This window comes from Erigeron canadensis, chromosome 2, assembly GCF_010389155.1.
Source record: "Erigeron canadensis isolate Cc75 chromosome 2, C_canadensis_v1, whole genome shotgun sequence".
Lineage (NCBI taxonomy): Eukaryota > Viridiplantae > Streptophyta > Magnoliopsida > Asterales > Asteraceae > Erigeron > Erigeron canadensis.
The window spans coordinates 34,736,618-34,756,157 of NC_057762.1; the positions used below are offsets into that span (position 1 = coordinate 34,736,618).

The window sequence follows — 19,540 nt, forward strand, 5'->3', positions numbered from 1 at the left end:
AGGGTATTTTTGTCTTATCAGGTTCTTAATTAAGTAAAGGAGAGGAACTAGTTTCCTTTATAAGGTATTATAGATAAACAAAAGCTAGAAAAGTTGGGCTATTTTGTTTTGAAGACAATTGTTTGGGTCTTTATTAGACTTTGACCCATTAAAATAAATTGGGCCTTTTCATAGAAATATATGACTGGGGTCCAATGTATTAGTATTAATTTTTTTTTAATTATTAATACACACAAAAACCTTGGACCGCCTCTTAAAACCCTAAATACAATTTCTCATTCTTTATCCCTGCCCCCGCCCCTTCCCTTACTTTTGGTACGTTTTTCTTCAAATTTCAGTTGCCATTTATTTAATTTATTTGATCGGTAAATAATATATTTGTATGTATTTCTTTTGTTTTTGTATGTATTAAATTATTCAGTTAGAGTAGACACTGTATATTTATATCCCTTTTTATTTTTTCATTTTGATTAAGGGTGTGTTTGGTTTGGGTTTAGCTTATTTGTATTGGCTTATAGGCTTCTGGAAAGCCGATCAGCTCAATGTAAACAGCTTATAAAGCTTATCAATTTGAGCTTGTTTTTTTATTTTAGCTATTAAGTTAGTAAATTTGAGCTTATTGGCTTTTTGGGAATTTTTTTATATATTGCCTGACCTATTTGGTTTTCTTAATGTATAAGTTGTATGGTTATAGATATACAACGCTGGGATTTCCATTATATAAGACTTTCATAAATCTAGTAAGATCTCTGGTTTGTGCATGCTGATTAAGACGATGGCTGATTTAGTTTTGTGATTTTAATCGGTATGTTATTGTTTTCTCCTAACATAGTTTGAACAAGCAACACATAGAACGACATTTTCAGTATCCTTGACTAAATGAGAATCCTCGAAGTGTACTTACGTATTGAATTGGAGGGGCATATTAGTTATATAAGTGATCTAAGTTTGTTTTCTACTTTTCTTATGTTGGCAGCAATGGCTGGAGAAGCAGGAATGTTTACGGTACACCAAACTGTAGGTAGTGTGCTATGTTGCAAATGTGGTATCCTGATGCCCCCAAATGCTGCAAATATGTGTGTCAAATGTCTACGTTCTGAAGTAGATATAACAGAGGGTCTTCAAAAGCATGTTATCATCATTCACTGTCCTGAATGTGATTGCTACTTGCAGCCACCTAGGACTTGGCTTAAAGCCCAAGTAGAATCAAAAGAACTCTTGACGTTCTGTGTTAAGAGGTTGAAGAATTTGAATAAAGTAAGGTTGATTCATGCAGAGTTTATCTGGACTGAACCTCACTCCAAAAGGATTAAAGTCAAGCTGAGAGTTCAAAAAGAGGTTATGAATGGTGCAATTCTTGAACAAGCTTATATGGTCGAGTATGTGGTTCAGGATCAGATGTGTGAGTCGTGTTCTAGAGTTCAAGCCAACCCAGATCAATGGGTGGCTGCTGTGCAGCTAAGACAACATGTTTCCCACAGGCGGACTTTCTTTTATTTGGAGCAGCTTATTCTCAAACATGATGCTGCTGTTAGGGCTATAAGAATTAAACAAATGGATCGTGGGATTGATTTCTTTTTCTCTAACCGTAGTCATGCTATTAAGTTTGTGGAGTTCATGCAGAAAGTTGTCCCAATTAAGAGCCGTAGTGACAAGCAACTTGTGTCGCAAGATTCTAAAAACAATAGCTATAACTACAAATATACCTTTTCTGTTGAAATTTGCCCAATCTGTCGTGAAGATTTGATTTGTCTCCCGCCTAAACTTGCCGTTAGTCTTGGAAACCTTGGCCCAATTGTCATCTGCACAAAAGTTACCAACAGTATCGCTTTGCTGGATCCGCTGACTCTAAGGCACTGTTTTCTTGATGCTGAGCAATACTGGAGGACATCTTTCACTTCACTTCTTTCTTCTAAACAGCTTGTGGAATATGTAGTCTTAGATGTTGATCTGATTTCATCAGAGGTTCAGATTGGTGGTTCAAAGTATATGATGGCTGATGTTCAGGTGGCTCGTGTGTCTGATTTTGGGAAGAATGATACCATGTTTTTTATTAGGACTCATTTGGGACATCTTTTGAGTCCCGGTGATTATGCTCTTGGTTATGATATGCATTCTGCTAACAGTAATGATGTGGATCTTGACAAATATAAAGGTCTTGTGATTCCTGAAGTTATTTTAGTTAAGAAAAGTTATGAAGAAAACAGGCAAAGGAAGCGTGGAAAACCTCGTGCTTGGAAGCTTAAAAGAATCAATATGGAGGTTGATGCGAGTGAGACTAGGGGTAGAGCCGATGAAGAAAAGACAAACAAAGATTATGAACAGTTCTTGATTGATCTTGAAGAGAACCCTGATATAAGATTTAATATCTCTTTGTATCGAGACAAAGAATATCAGCCATCAGAAATGGGTTCCGTGGCTGATGGTGAGGATGCGCCTTCTGTGCCATTAGAAGAGCTGCTTGATGACCTCAAATTAGATGACATAAATATAGAAGATGCTGAAGATGAAGATATGAACGAATAATCAAATTTGGAACAAGCTACAGTTCAATCCGTATGTGTTAGGTTGAGTGTTCTTTTTATGTACTGTTTATTTGCTTTCTATTGTGAAAATCTATGAAAAAGCTTTGGCAGTTTTGATATCGTCTTTAAAATTTATAATCTAATAAAGTTCTTTATGTTGCGGTTTTTATAAGAATTTCTGTGTTTTTGAAGCCTTCCCAGTGGATTCAGTTAGTAATATGGTTTTTGACTCTTGGTCTTCGACCCCAGAAATGGCCTGAAAAACTTAAAAAAGCTTCTCCATTTAGGACGTTATAATTTAGTGTTGCGAGAATGGGTCACACAGGGAAGAAACAAAACCAAGAATAAGAGAATGGGGTTGGGACGGAAAAAGAACAAAACACCCATTAAAACCGATAGTCTTTTCTCTCTGATGCATGTTTTAAAATATGAATTGCCTTTGGCTGTCAGCAATAAGAAAGCAGGAGGGTTGAGACCTTGGCATGGCAGTGTCATGAAGTAGAGGATAAAAATATATAAAAGCATTCAGAGTTTGATAAGGGAAGCAAAAGTTTTAGTAAAAAAAGTGAACTGTTCGAGCATTTAAAATAAAGTTAGTAGATAAAAAAATCTCATGTACAAATTCACCCTTGATAAAGATACAACGATATTTGATCAGTTTTGTTTAGCGGATTTTACATATTTTTTTCAATTGCTTGTGTAGAATCTTAGTTAATATTCAATTCAAGGTCACAAACAATTGCAAGAAATTCTACAAACTTATATATTTAGGTACACCGTACACTACAATTTTTAACCTTTCATCAATATTTTCTTTGAAGTTTATTATGAAATGAAATTGTTTTGATCGACATTTATTTATTTTTTCTTTCTTTTTTTACAATATGTTTGACTCTTTATTGAAGGGTCTCCATGTAGCTTTTGAGGATTTAAAAGAGGATGGGATGGTCAGGGGTTTACACTTGGGGTCTATGTCTTTATCACACCTGATTTATGCCATCGAAATGTTATTTTTGGGAGAATGGTAGATAAAAGAATGCCATGATGGCTCTTCATTGTTTTTTATTGTCCTCATGCCTTCATTGTTTGGAACAACATTTGGATTGATAGTTCTCCATTGGCGCAGAGTTTTTCACGTTTATATAGACTAGAGCCCTAGAGGTAGATTAGAGTTGCTGCTTGGTTAGTAGCAGATGGACAAAAGGGGGTCTAAGCTCAAAATGGAGAAGCGTGTTAGACATGGTTGTAAATCTCGGTTATCTCGGCCTATATATCCCTGATATATCGCTTATCGGTAGTCGACCGAGATGATATATTTCCGATATATCTCCGATATATCGCTTATCGGTAGTCGACCAACGATACCGAAAAACGATATTTACAACTTTGGTGTTAGATGAGGGACAAAAGAAGCCGAACTGAAGGATGTTCCTGGCATTTTGTCAAGATATTCGTTTACTTAAGGGGACGATAAATGGAATTGGAATTCCAATAGGTCTTTGAGCTTCTATGTTCAACTGCTAAAACTAGCTATTGATGCTAAGAATATTTCTAGGATTGGTTTTCGATTATTTACAAAATCGTATAAATCTAGCGAAAAGAGACATACATTTCTAGTATTTTTTGCCCCATGTGTATTCTGAAAATACATATCTTTTTACTTTTTATTTCCTAATAATAGGATTTGGGCTATATTGCTAAGTAGCTTGAGGTGGATCAACTATGCAGCTTAACCCCGAAGGACCTCATGGCTTGGGTCGATGGTTTAAGGGTTTCTCAAAACAAAAGACAAGTAACAAAGATGGTTATCGGTTGTTGTCTTTGGCTCACATAACAGGAAATGTACAATATTGGGTAATCAACAACAAAGACAAGATCTTTTATTCGGCTATGTTTTTGAGTTTTTTTTTCTCTGATTTTCATCTAGGGTAAAAAATTTAATTTGTCATGAGTATAGTGGCTTAAAAAACCCCTATTAGCGATATAATTGATTGTTGTATTGGTTGAATTTTTTTTAATTGGTATCGTTTATGAATAATTTTTTCCTTTTTATATAAAAAGAAAGATTTTTCGTAAAAAAAAAGTAGGTAAAAAGTTAAATTTCATTCATTTTTTACTGTTTATCCATATAACAAATGCAAACGCCAATATAATCGCCCCTTAAGGCCTTAACTAAAATATGTGTTTTAAAAAACGCGGTTGATTTGAAAACGCGGCTTATAAAGATAAATAAATAAATAAAAATCCCTAATTTTTGCTGCTTATTTGAAACGCAATGAATGGTGGCGCCACCGCAATAACATCATACACCGTCTTCTTTATATTCCTTTCATCAATCATTAATAAAATCATACACCGCCGCGCGCCTATCTGTTTCAAAAATCACAATTCTTTTTCTCATTAAACATCTTCTTCTTCAGTGGTTCATGTATCATCAGGTACGGCCCCCAAATATTACTTCTTTATTATTAAAACATCTGATTATTTCTTCTACTTTTGTGCCCTAATTTTTGTATTCATTGTTATTATGCCTGTTGATTATCTGCCCAGGGTTTGTCTACAATTTATACACACACACACACACATATACATATACATACATATATATTTTTCCTATTACTTTTATGGATTTTTACACTTCCTGTTTAATGTTTTGGGCATAAATTCTTGTGTTGTTTTCACTTCTCGTTTTCTTTTTCTTGGTTGTTGTAGCAAAAGTTTGATATGGGGATTTTCTGTTTATTTATGTTGATTTTTGGATTTGCTATATATTTTAATAAATATACTGTGTTTTTCGAGTATAACTCATGGTATTTTTCTTATGATTACCCTCACTTTCTTTGATGACGTTTCACCGAATGGGGTTAAATATGTTTTAACTTTTTCAGCTGTTTTTGTATTCCCCAACTACAAGAACACCTAAACACTTGTAATAAATGCTCTTGTACTTTGAGGCTTGTACATGAGGGTTTGATTGTGTGTGTATATAGGCTGTTGTTGTAGTGGGGATTGTTTTAGCTTCGAATTTCTTAACTTTATGTGGTTTTGATGGGGCTACGTATGTTAATTTTTTCAACTGCTTTTGTATTTCCCAACTATCACGACACTTAATCACTCAATCCAACTTCTCTCGTACTTTGAGGCTTGTACGTGAGAGTATGATTGTGTGTATCTAGGTTGTTGGTGTAGCGGGGATTGCTTTAGCTTTTGAACTCCCCTACTTAATGTGTTTTTGACTTCTTTTTTTTTTATAAATAATGGGGCAACATGTGTTAATTTTTCAAATGCTTTTGTATTTCTCAACTATCACAACACTTGATCACTCAATTCAACTTCTCTCGTACTTTGAGGCTTGTGCTTGAGAGTATGATAGTGTGTATCTAGGTTGTTGGTGTAGAGGGGATTGCTTTAGCTTTTGAACTCTCTTACTTTATTTGGTTTTGACATCTTAAATAATGGGATTACGTATGTTTGATTTTTCAACTGCTCTGATCCCCCATTTCAAATGCTTTAGCTTTTGAAGTCCCTTAATTTTTCTGGTTTTGACTTTTGACGTTTTTAAAGTTTTCACTTGCTGTTGTATTTCCCAACTATGACAACACATAATCACCCGTTTCAACTTCTTTTGTACTTTGAGGCTTGTACTTGAGGGTTTGATCGTGTGTATTTAGGTGGTGGTTGTAGCGAGGATCATGTGGTTTTGATGTTTTTGATAACGGGGACAAGGTTTGCATATGTTTTTTAATTGGTTTTGTACTTCCCAACTACTGTAACACCTAATTACCTGTTTCAACTTCTATTCTTGATGCTTGTACCTGAGAGTTGAGAGTGTGTATGTAGGCTCTTCTGGTTGCAGAAATTGCATTTGCTTTCGAATTATCCAATTCAATGTGATTTTGACTTTATTTATCATTCATGTTTTGACGTGACACTGCTATTTAAGTACAGAAAATGCGTATTAAATATGTTTTTACACAAGAATTACTAATGGTATTTTGCTTTTTGATATCAAGTAAACTTATACTCACCACAAGGTTACTGTCTTTATGGTATGCTTGCATGATTGCATTGATAGCAAGTTGCTCTTCTTTCTAAAATGATTCCATGTGCTACTGATTTGTCTTGTCATGAACTGATTTCTATCTATATTGACACTGATGAGTGGTCAATATGATACTCATCTGAGGATGTTACATATGTTATTCTATATTTCCCGTTATACCGAAGAAGAAAGTGATACAAAAGGTTATGTAAATTGCCTAAAAGACTGTAATAGCTTCCTCTATGCTATATCTAGGATTTTGATGAGCATTATATAGCAATTTGTGCTTACATGATAATATGTATATAATGATTCATCTTCTAGATCAAAAGCAAACCATTCAAGGCAATTGCTTTCTGGAGAACATCCTACCATAAAATAAAGGGTTTTTGTGGTTGTACACTTGTACTATATTATATTTCTATGACTTGTACATGCTAAGCAAGGCTTTGAAAAGGTTCTGGTTTTCTTAGAGTAGACTTGCATAGCTTTTGTGCTTTGTCTTTGTGGTCACACAAATTGATATCTCAAATCCACAGATGGTTTCCGTAATTACACAGAAATGCAAAGAAAACTGCTTTAAATACAGTAGAGCGTCATGTGCTTTTAGTTTTGTTTGTTTGAGGTGACCTTCTACCATTATATTTATACTTAAAATCTCTACCTATATCAAAAAACTGAAATTATATTGTTTTCTTGTTGCCTGCTAATGGATGAGCATGGACTGATAGCTTGATGAATAGAAGATGCAGAAAGCTTGACAGAAAATCTTGGACTAGTGGATTGATTTGCAATCGACCCTGAACGTTTAATAGGGAAGCAAAGTGGCGAAATTCACCTTGAATCTTTGGTAAGAAGCAGCCTTTGCAAATGGAAAGGAAACTGGGAACTCAGAAGAAAGGTTGTTCAGAATGCTTTTTTCTGAACAAGTATCTTTATAATATGAACTGGCCTTGTTGGAGCTCCAACTGAGGTAACTGATATCAACTCTCATAAACCGTAATTTTTAAAATATCCGTTATCTTATACTTGATGACTGGATCTTTTATTTTACTGATTTAATATCTACAATAATGCGACCCTCTGTAGAAAATATCTGTTACCTTAAACCTGATGACTAGAAGTCACTTTGTATTTCCATAGAATCCTTTTACACTGAACCCTGGTGACCCATGTACTTTTACTGAAAAGTCCCACACAATAGTGAGGGGAGGATGAAAGTAGTACTTGATTTATGTTGTGTTTTATCTCAAACGGGCCAAAAAAAAAAGTGATAAGCTGAGTGGGTCAAATGGGTTTAAAGCACCCAACGTCCCAACATCTATACTTAAATGCATACAACCTCATAGTTTTGTTTTATTTTTAAGATTCAGATTATGATTGTAATACTACGGGTTTGTAGTTATAATTAACACAATCACCATCTATAATTTTTTTTTACAATTGTACAAAATACTAAAATTGTGTATGTGGGACAACCCGGCCCGGGTCTGTTTTAACCCAAACTCGTTATGCAACCCACATGACCTGCTCATATATTGCCACCTCTAATCTCTTTTGAACATTATACATGGTAAGTTGGTAACTTTGTACCAAACAGAATAATATGCTTGCACGATTACATCACAAATTATATCCTGGTGATTGCAAGGTCGCCTCTCTTTCTAAAATGCTTCCATGTGCTGTTGTGAACTGATTACTATCTATATTGACACTCTCTATTGGTCAATATGATAGCTGACTGTAAACCCCATCCATCAAAACTGTTTAGCAGATCCAGTCTCTGCTATATCAAGTCTTGAATATAAAAGCCCTCAAATTGGTTCTCTTTTCATGTTTAGTTTGTGTCCGTTGGATTAAATTGGTGATCCATGTGACGCCCTTTAAGCCAATGATAATGCAATATGAAAATTTACTCGGTGAGTCAACTCTTTTTTATTGACTTTTCATCTAGATTGTTGATTTTATTGACTTTAAACATGAACGATATTAAATTGTTAAGTCATTATTTAAGATTGTCATATTAGATCTGGGAAGAGCCTAAACTGTCAGATACAACAATGGATATCTTAGAATTCGTCAGATCCTTGTTATTTAATTTAAGCCAATAAGGAGATGCCAGCAGACTAAAAGTAAAAGATAACTGCTATCATCATCTTCTCTACCAGAACAACAAGGTACTTTTAACCTCTCTTGAAAGCTCCTTAATTTTTTTGCTGCATTGTTCTCTTCCTCTCTCTTTCTCTCCGTCCCTGTTTTCCACATAATCTCTTCATTTATGGAATCAAATATATATCAGAAAGGAACTAGGACTGTGGCGGACTGGTTAAGTACTTAAGTATCAAATTGTACAATTTGGGTTATATAAGTTACATATACATGGATTTGGATCAGGTCACTAAATTTACTTATGACCCAAATACCGCTGCAGACTGGTTAAGTATCAGGTGCCCAAGAGCGTTTCTCAAATGGATGCATTATTAGAACATAATTTGTATCAATAGTACGTATCACTATTACTTCGGTTTGATCATCTGTTTGAGGATGGTAGCTAGTGCTTAATTGCAGCTAAGAGTTGCTCAAACGAAAGAGTTCCTGCCAAAAGATTCTCATGAAATTGACATTCCAATCACAAACTATGGAGCGAAGAACTACATGTAGACAGACGATTTCCTTACAAAATATGGCAGCCACGCTTTTAGCCCTATAGGGTTGAGTTAGACCTAGGAAATGGGCATATTAACTTGGGCAATCAACCACCACTCAGATGGTAGTAAACCTGTTTGATTTTAGCAGGCACACAATGAAATCCATAGAAATATCCTCCCATATTTGAACCGGGTTTGCTAAGGGCTGTGGTAAACCTGCTGCGGATAATGTTTGGTACTTCGATGCTGACAAACCAAGCATTGCTGCACAATTATCCGTAATTCCTGCTTCATATTTGGCCAATAAAATAAGTAGACAAGCGTTTAAAAGTCTTTAAATGTCCACCCATTGGAGAAGTGTGATTCTTGATGCAATTTAATTTAAGATTGGGTATATTAGGAATAATCACTCTGCCCTTAAAAAATCTTGTTGAAGCCTCACTCTGATGTTAGTGATTTCAAGACGGTAGGGAACCAACAGAGTTCAATAGTTCACTTGATTGGAGTTTCCTAGAGAGTTCAACCGCCCCCGTATTTCCTTTCCCAGCTATATGGCTTATAGAAAAATCACAGGGCATGAGTATGAGTAATAACCGTTGTTCGATTGTAGTAAGTCTCTGCTCCAATAAGACATTCAAGGTGTAATGATCATATGAATGACGATACGCCCTACCGCCAAGAACCAATGCCTAATAGTTCTCGATTGTATGCTGATTTAACCCGATTAGTTGGAGAAAATCCTTTCCTGAAATAGGTTATGAGGTGATCCTCTTGAGACAAAATAGGTCCAACTCTTGCTGATGACGCGTCACACTAGACAACACACAAACCCGACTTTCTTAGTAAGGCTTGTTAGGGGACGTGCAATCATACCATAATTTTGCACAAAACGCCGGTAGTAACATGTGAGAGTGTGAGACCCAGAAATCTCCTAACTTCTTTGACATTAGAAGGAGTAGGCCATGATTGTACAACTGAGGCTTTCTCCTGTTCAACACTTCAACCTGTACACCCTGTGCAGTGATGACATGTCCAAGAAAGGAAACCGTGGATTGTCCAAAGAAACTGGTGGTTGTATAGTAACTTCAGGGTTTGTTCCAAATGTGAGAGGTGCTGCTCCATGTCGGGGATGTATACTAATATAGTAATATGTCATCGAAAAATACTAGTGTAAAACAACAAAGATAGGGGCGAAATAAGTCGTTCATGACAGCCTGAAATGTAAAGGGAGTGTGTGTTAGGCCGAATGGCATAGCCTTGAACTCAGTGTGCCCAGAATGACTGTGAAAGGCTTTTTTTGGTATGTCCGTGTCGTGTACCCTGATATGTAAATTTAACTTTGAATACACCGTGTGCCAGACAACTCATCTAACAGTTCATCAATATTTGGGAGTGTTACTTATTGGCTATAGTAACCTTGTTTAGAGCCCTGTAATCCACACACATCAAGTATTACCCTTCTTGACCAACAAAATCTGGCATGAAAATTGATCATTGTTTGATCGAATAGAGCCTGCTACTAACAATTCTTCCACTTGTTTCTCTATTTCAGCCTTTTGAGAGTGGGGGTATTGATATGAACGTATTTGGGAGGCGTCGAGTTTGAAAGTAGGGGAATTGAGTGGTTTTGTGGATGCTATGGGGAAAGATTTTTCAGCTCTTCAAAAACGTGGTTATGGTGTTTTATAACAGGTCGTAATAGGGTTGGAATTTCGGGATTACTGCCCGGTCGAACAGCTAAATGTTGAAAATTTGATGACTTTAGGGTCCCCGTTATAATACTCTAGAGTTTGTACGTTTGCCATTGAATTCCCAATACCAAATATGAACCACCCACTGAAAATGGATAAAAGTTCTGGATTCCCAATACCAAATCTGCCCGGTCGAACAGCCACTAAATTCCCAATACCAAATCTGCACCACCCACTGAAAAAGGATAAAAGTTCTGAACATCTTTGAGGCATTGATTTGAAGTGTGAGTCCCTATTTGAACACCAAAAGGTGTCATTGCTTGGGTATCAAGTTTCATTCATTTGCCAATACATCTGAGGTGAAATTGTGGATCTCCGATCAACTAAAACTAGTAACTCAGTAGATTCCAATATACCTTGAACTATCATAACTATAAGGTTTACCAAAAATCGCATGTAAGCTGATCTAGGCAACATTGCTATTATCTCCCTCTGTCTGATCGGCCTCATTAAAGGGCTTCTCATCGAAGTCTCCGCTACTTCCGGCACCTTTAGAGTGCCTGTTTTACACCTATGACCTGGTCCGTATGTCCCCACACAGGTAACACTCACCCCTGAGCAGCAGGACTTTTTTCTGCATCAGAAATTCGTTGGGGTTTTTTGAAGTTGGTGGATGGGGCTGGTGTATAAGTTGAAGATTTGGGGTCGGTTGTTTTGAGTTTGAAGGTGCTGTCCAGGTTGGCCCAAATTACAAAGCAAACTCACCCTCTGTATACCGTTCTCGGTTTCTGAATTCTTACATCCGCTTTCAGTTCTTCTTTGAGGCCATTGAGGAACACCCCTAGGAAACAATGTCCAGGCCAATTAGAAACCCAGGAAGAACGTGTAGCGATTTCTTGTCGGTACTCTTGTACCATTCCTAGGCTGTACAAATGTTCATCTGAGTTTTGAATCTCCGCAGGCCCAAAAATTTTCTTTAGGGCACGAATTATTTTATCCCAATACCGTTTCGGTTGGTCAGTGGAAAGCCAGGGATACAAATCTAGTGTGTCTCCTTCCAAGTGCATTCACGCAACATCTACCTTCTTTTCTTCCGATATATTGTAGTGAAGGAAATACTTCTCAGCCTTAAGGACGCAACCTTGAGGGTATCCATCACGGCATCACTAAATGTGGGAAAATCAATTTCGTTTTAGGGGCGGTACCTATGAGGATGTCAGAATGATTCACCCTCGTCTTGCTTTTTGAAATTGCTATCTAATCAGTTCTTATGGTGCGATTGTGTTTTGGGAGCCACAACATCTCTCTGTAGTTTATTTAATTTTTTAGCTATGGTGGCCAACTATGTTGCAATTGGGTCTGGTGGGTTACTGCCTTCATCTGAATCGGGTCTGTAGCATGCTTTCAAATTTCTTGGCAATGGAACCAATGATAAATAGTATTAAAGATCATAAGGATAAGCGGGAAAGTGATTCAAAGTTTGATGAAAGAAAAGCCAAATTCGAGATGGCATGTCTCCATTATAATGTTATTACATGAAAGAAAAATACTTGAATAACCAAACTAAAACGTAGGCCTGCTAATATAATAAAACTGAAGTTAACTGCCCCTAATCTGAAGGATCTGAACTGCTTCTTTCGCTTCAAGTTGCCCAATAGTTTGCTCACCCAATGGGTCCACCCAGAATCCAGAAATAGCATTAAATTGCTCCTGATTCTCATCAGCTGCTTTGACTCGTCTTTTTTTTTGTGTAAACCTTGAGGTTTGTATCAGTTTCCATGTACGAGTGGAAAAGATCATGAAGTATGATTTTCAAAGTTATAATTTTATCCTGCCAAGAGGCTCTTCCGAATTTGTGAAGAGGTAGGGTTATTTGATTATGGTGTTTGCAAACCGCGAATAGTCAGAAACTAGTGTTTGACAAATCATTTGGAAATCTGCTTATTTGCACACAAAAAAAAAAAAAATCAGAGAGAGAACATGTTTCTGAACAAGTAGGTTGACCTGCCTTTTGAATCTGCCGTTTTGCAAGCGCAATTTAAAGTCACTAAGTTAGTAATAAAACTGCGTGTTTACCGCTTGGTTTAAAATGTATCATTGTGATTATATTATGAGTTATTGATAAAGTTAGGGCAAATGTACAATTTGATGATCAGTTTTGCTGCAGCTAGTATCAAACTTATCAGTAAAAACCGATTATTTGACTTTCATATTGGCATATTCTTACTGGGAACTGAGTATTGTAACTTAAGGTCTCGATACTTAGATACTTGCATTCATAGTGTACATCCAATAAACCCGAAAATCCAGCTGTTTGTAATTCCTACTGTGTTTCTTAATTGAAGCCACTGATAACCGGCTGCTTTTTGTTGGTAGACTCAATGGTTAATACAGGTCAAGATGGTGGTAAACGAATGGGACTTAATTTCAAACATGTGAAGTAAGTTTTCTGGTTGATAATTTCTCAGTCTTTTTGTTTATCATTTGCTGATATGTAATTGGCAGTATCTACATTTAAGATGTTTGAAATGTTTCGTTTGTGCACTATAGTTGCAGAAGGACGTGTCGTGTAAACCACTGGAATACAAATTGCTTCCTTGTGATGAAACAAAAAAATGTTGCTCGATTATTATTAATATAAATAGCTGTACATGTCATTGCTTCTTAAGATAAGATTAAATTTAATGGATGGGCTTGCTGATACTTGTTTGATGGACACTTTATTCGAAAATAGCAAATAATAAAATTCATAAATCGGGAACGAATACTTTTTTGTGATATATATGTAACGTCATGTTTTTGTGTGAATATGATGAGTGTTGCTTATCTTAAATTGGATGGTTAATACTGGAAAACCGATGTTTTTTTGGGTGGTAAACTATAATAATTTTTACTAGTTTAAATAACAAGACCAAAATTATGCTGCTTGCATTTCCAATGTAAGATGCTAGTTGATTGAAAATGAAAGACAGTTTAGGCTCTAGTAAACGACTAAGGTAAATTAAGCTGATAATACATGTAAGAAACACTATCAGTGTGTTTGTCTACTTTACAGTTATTCTGTTTAGTCTTATTATTGCCTCCCAAATGAATTAAACAAATATACTTACATGTATAGGTTGACTTTAGAGTAAACCGGCAAGTTTTATATTTTGAACTTTTAACTATTGTAACATGATTTCTGGAAAACATAGAAATCTTGGTAATGATAGGGTAGCAAGTACATGTGGATTTTAAAAAGAATAGTGGCAATGTCATCTTTTATTTCTTACATTCAATCTCTTGTATTGGTTATCAGTTGGTGCACAACCCTCAGATCCAGTGCAACATCTTCTATTCAGGGCAGGGTTGCTACCACCACCACCACCCATGGTTGCAATGGGATGAAAAGGTGGGCCTTGGACACACATCCGGTTGACTCCTTGGGTGGACGTGTCATGATGCCTGAACACTCTACTAAAGCTAGTAACGTATCCGTGGATGAACCACCATGAATGACGTAAACATCAGTCTTGGGGATCTGCTAGTTTTAAGTTCTGGAGTTGGTCTTTTTGGTAAAGTTTAGAACTACTTGGCATAATTTCCAGTGATAATGAAAATTACATCACTAGAAGTTCATCAGTTGTTTGTCATTTGATGTAGCAAATTTATGTTATGGTTTGGTAAATCTTTGATGCTAGTGTGTTGTGTTAGCGAATGGCCTCGGAGGCTTGCTAAATGCCAATATGTGTGTCAAAGTTCTTCCTAAGCATGCTATCATCATTCACTGCCCTGAATGTGATTGCTACTTGCAGCTACCTAGAACTTGGCATAAAGCTCAAATTGATTTTGAAATAAGCAAGGTTGATTCATGCAGTGTTTATCTGGATGGAACCTCACTCTAAAAGGATTAAAGTCAAGCTGGGAGTTGGAAAAGAGGTTATGAATGGTGCGGTTCTTGAGCAAAGCTTATATGGTTAAGTCTGCGATTCAGGATCAAATATGTGAGTCGTCATCTTGAGTTCAAGCCAACCCTGATCAGTAGGTGGCTGCTGCTAACACGACACTTTACCCACAGGCAGACTTTCTTCTATTCAGAACAACCTGTTCTTAAACATGATGCTATTGTTAGAGTCATAAGAATTAACAAATGGATCTTCGGATCGATTTCTTTTTCTCTTGCATTAGTCATGCAGTTAATTTGGTGGAGTTCATGCATAAAGTTTTCCCGATAAAGAGCCGTAGACTGTAGTGTGTAGCGACAAGCAACTTGTATCACTTGGTTCTAGAAAAAATAGCTATAACTACAATTAAACCCTTTCCGTTGAAATTTGCTTTGCCTAATTTGTCATGAAGATTTTATTCGTCCCCCTCCTAATCTTGCTGCTAGTCTTGAAAACCTTATTGTTACTCCGAATATTAAGGATTTTAGTTTTTATTTTTTTTAACTGGCATTTTATTTTACTCCTAAATTACACATATGTCTGGAACCAGGACTTTTGAAAAACCTCTACCCCACCTTTTTTGCCAAATTTTATGTGGTTGTAGTGATAGGAAGAGATAGAATTTGGTATATTAAGCGATTGTCAATATGAGAAATGTGATCTTTTTTATTTTTTTTGTCTGTTTGTATTTTAGACATTGAGCTTAACCTTATGAGTTTTCTAGTAGCTAAGTAGTTAATGACTCAATGAGTTAATGGCATATATAGCTCGACGGCAGCTCCAAGGAGGTGCCTGTACGTGAATCACACGACCTTTTTCCTTACTGCTTAAAGTTTTATTAAAACAATTCCAGATCTCATAAACATAGGAGGTCCAAATAATTTGAGAACTCAGTCGCGTTCAATCTGGTGTCAGCTCTCGAACTGTTAGTCGCATTCGATTTGATGTGTGTACTTGAATTGCAGCTCTGTTCTCGTTTCCTCATTTGGAGTGACGGATGAATTCATGAATTATATTGACATTGTTATATTTCTCACACGCTCCTACCTCTACCTATATAAAATGCACATGGTCTTTCTTTTAAGTAAAAAACAACAAACAACTTGGCATTTTATACAAAAGAAAAACCTTTCCCAACAAAGGTTACAACATAGAGAAGCAAAACATACAAGTTGTGTGTATGGTTTCCTAGAGCCTAAGTATTCCAAAAAAATCCAAAAATGCAGCTAACCTACACAGGTTTTAGTGGAACTTGATCAACTTTAATAAGTTTTTTTTTTGAGAGCCAATAATAGAAAAAGAAAAAGTGTAAAGGAAAAAAAAAAAGTGGGTGTACGAGTGAGGTACTTTGGACAGTACGATAGAGAGAATGCAGCATGCCGCTTATGTTAGCGGGATTCCTGTGTAGTGGTTTTCTTTATCTTTTTGAAATAAACTTATTTGTTTAAATTATAATAAAGATGGAAATTTAAAATGAATTAATTGATCGACCAAAAGAATATCAATCATGATTATTGTGTTTTATTTTAGTTTAATTGGTCGAATCTTATATTACGATAAAAGGAACCATTGGTTCGACTATATCCACACACACAAATGCTAACTTACATGCTAAGAAAAATAAATTGGAAAACATAGTTATGTACGACTAGAAATCTAGGGTGCGTTTGGTTGTGTAAAAGAACCCTTGTTTTCTATTTTTGTTTTCCAAGAACACATGAAAAATAGAAAACGCTAGCTAATAATAGTTTTCTAAGAATATTTTTCAAGAAAATAAAAAACAATATTTTTTTATTTTTCAATTGAAAACCTAAAAACATTTTTTCCTTGTTTTTTGTTTTTCATTTTCATTTTCCATTTCCCCCCTCCCTTCCTCTCACATCCCTATCATATTTTTTAATTTTCAAATTAGAACGCGTTTTCAAAATTTTTATTTGTATTCTAAAAAATAAAAACCCTTCTCATTTTCTAGAAAATTAAAAATGGAAACCATAAAATATTTTCTAAAACCAAACGGAGCCCTAATGTGACCGTAATCCGATTGCTAACTGCAATCAATTTTTTTTATTATTATTTTTTTATTTTTAGAACGGCATTCTAATCTATTTCTAGTCCTAACTTACATGCATGTCTGAGATGAAACCCATAATTCTCGAAAAATCCTTAGTAATCCACCCCAAAAAGTATGGGAAGTGAGACTCGAACCCAGGTGGATTCCCCAAGGTCAAAGACCTTATTAATGAGCCACCAACCCCATTGGTATAATATTAGTTAACTATTAATTATGCTAACTACAATCAGTTAATTAACGACTTGAATAAAAAAGGCATTATAGCTCATTGTAGCAGATTAATCGGGATTTTTCACGTATAGCCAATCTTTGGCCAGTGGCCACTAGGGGTGATTATGGTGCGATTTTTAGCTAAAACCAAACACAAACCATTATTGTGGGTTTTTAAAATTTTAAACCATTTGTAAATGGTTTATAGCGGGTTGGTTTTTCGGATTGGTTTTTGGTTTTTGTGGTTTATGGTTTACTTTTGCTCACCCTTATATGTGATACTCGAGGTTGGAGTAGCACCACTAAAAAAGGGTAAACACCGCTAATATCGAACAAGTCTACTTTGTTGATTTTGAGAAAAATAGGGTATACTATATATATATATACACACACACACACGTATGAAAAGCTAGGGTATGTTATCTTGAGCAATACGACAATAAATGGACTGCCCATTATATACATATGAAAGACTATGATCTAGTATCTTGAGATGTATATATATATATAATTAATATTAAAATTTAATTCAATTTTATTGATAATATATAATGCGGTTCCGTTTGTTTTTTTTTAGTTTGGTTTATTATATGCAACCAAAATCCGAACCATTAATTTAGTTTTTCTAAATACAAGAACCATAAAATCGGTTTTTTATTATGGGGTGGTTTTGTGGTTTGGTTTTTTCGGTTTTTTGTGGTTTGGTTTTTGCTCACCCCTAGTGGCCACCTTAAAAATATTTATGTAATAGGGTTTAAATCTAAGAATTTTATAGGGAAATATAACTCTTTACCTTTGTTAAGTTGTGTTTTTGCTTGTGCTTAATGTCTCAATCAAATAAATTATCCAACACATAATCACAAATCCTTTCTTGAGAAATATTTATAATCCTTATATTATCAAGGGCATATATAATATCGACATGTATACTTCTTTCTTTCTTTTTTTTCTTTTTTTTCTTTTTTTTTGTAATGTACCCCGTTTAAAAACCGAGTCACACAACTAACAATAATGATATACAATTCTGTAATGATCGAGTGAGATATAAAATTGATTATCGAAATAATCTACTAACAGATGTTGGTAAGTCCATGTCTATTGAAATTTCAGTGTGAGAAATATGTAACTCTTTTAATTAGAAAAATTAAATTCTGTTCGATATTAAGTTTCGGTTGGAAATAATCATGAATTATTAGTCTAATTTTTACAATTCAAAGACATCTGTTATAATTTATTAAGAAAGGAAAAGGGGGTTAGGAAGATGATGGAATGAGAAAAGCAAATGGATATATATTAGTCCACTTTCTTAAAGTAGAAAATAAACTTGGAAATGCGTTTAGCTGGCGTCAACCTAATTCTTTTTTTAAAGGTGTAGATTATTTGCTCGCAATAAGAAGAGAAATTTTCAACTAAACTGTCTGAAGGCACGACATTTAATTGGGATAAAACTCTGCCTTTTCCTGCTTCACTGGAGGACTTTATTGTAAAAATCTTTCAAATGTGTTTTCCATATCTCGAATTCAAGACCTCTAATATGTAAAATTGGTGCTCAACCACTGAGCTATAATAATAAGTAAAAACCCAATAACTAACTACTCCATAATAGTCTAATACAGTAAACAAAACTTTCTTTAGAATTTTATCTTCGACACATTCATTTTAGAGTAATGTTATTTTTACCTGACGCTTTGGGATTGTAATTTTGCTACCTCGTTGAATCATCTATAACGATTTAGAGTATGAGGCTCACCCTTTAATAAATTACTTTTCTTATATTTACTCATTATTTTTTAATTATGCAAAAATTAAAAGAAAAATTACTGAAACTTTTATTTATATTATACATAATATTAAGAGGAATGAACGGATGAAGTGGCGAGTTACTATTCGTCCATGTAACATCTTGTAAAATTTTGTCGAATTGTATCCCGTCCGATCCATTTATTACGGGTTATTTATTGGTTTTTGCATACTTTTTTTCCTCTTGATTTTTCAAACAATATATTGCAACTTTTTTATGCCTATATCCCTTACCATTACCATTATTTTGGATTTTGTCACGTCGCATCTCGTTTGGGCTTTCTATTACGGATTACTTAACGGTGTTTTTTCGCATTTTTGTTCCATTTAAGTTTTCCAAACATTAATATAACATGTTCTTGTCTCAAAAATGGGAACTTAACATCGTATCAAGCAATAATTTATTCCAATGAAAACATTAAACTGAGAAACCATATTGATGATTATTTTTTCATAGTGTCGTTTAAAAGGGAAAAACATGGATGAAGTTGCAATAGCCGTCTTTTTAGCAGGACAGTGAATCATTTTGATTTAATGATTATTAAAAAAATACTCTTTAATTCACAAAAATTAGTTATGTTATATATTTCGTTAGTTTTTTTTATTTAAATGTGTGTTATGAATAGTTGA

General features: G+C 35.0%; 1 protein-coding gene and 1 long non-coding RNA gene across 5 annotated transcripts; both read left to right on the forward strand.

Moving 5' to 3' along the window:
* Positions 1 to 239: 239 nt before the first annotated feature.
* On the forward strand, positions 240 to 2,700 carry LOC122587002 (60S ribosomal export protein NMD3-like). Of its 2 annotated transcripts, none has more exons than XM_043759058.1 (2): positions 240 to 315; positions 977 to 2,700. In XM_043759058.1, exon 2 carries the CDS (start codon positions 979 to 981, stop codon positions 2,524 to 2,526), a length of 1,548 nt encoding a protein of 515 aa, XP_043614993.1. In that variant the 5' UTR covers positions 240 to 315; positions 977 to 978; the 3' UTR covers positions 2,527 to 2,700. The 2 variants fall into 2 exon arrangements, with proteins under 2 accessions (XP_043614993.1, XP_043614994.1); XM_043759059.1 differs by lacking the exon at positions 240 to 315 and adding an exon at positions 784 to 805.
* A 4,219-nt stretch (positions 2,701 to 6,919) lies between these two features.
* On the forward strand, positions 6,920 to 15,249 carry LOC122589763. 3 transcript variants are annotated; one of them, XR_006322330.1, is made up of 4 exons: positions 6,920 to 7,540; positions 8,595 to 8,744; positions 13,283 to 13,346; positions 14,205 to 15,249. It is a non-coding gene; the product is annotated as an uncharacterized LOC122589763 (long non-coding RNA). The 3 variants fall into 3 exon arrangements; XR_006322329.1 differs by lacking the exon at positions 8,595 to 8,744 and having other exon boundaries at positions 6,923 to 7,540; XR_006322328.1 differs by lacking the exons at positions 6,920 to 7,540; positions 8,595 to 8,744 and having other exon boundaries at positions 10,301 to 13,346.
* Positions 15,250 to 19,540: the final 4,291 nt, after the last annotated feature.

Excerpts from the sequence above, each read along its gene's own strand:
- LOC122587002 (XM_043759058.1), top strand. The coding sequence starts at position 979 with ATGGCTGGAGAAGCAGGAATGTTTACGGTACACCAAACTGTAGGTAGT.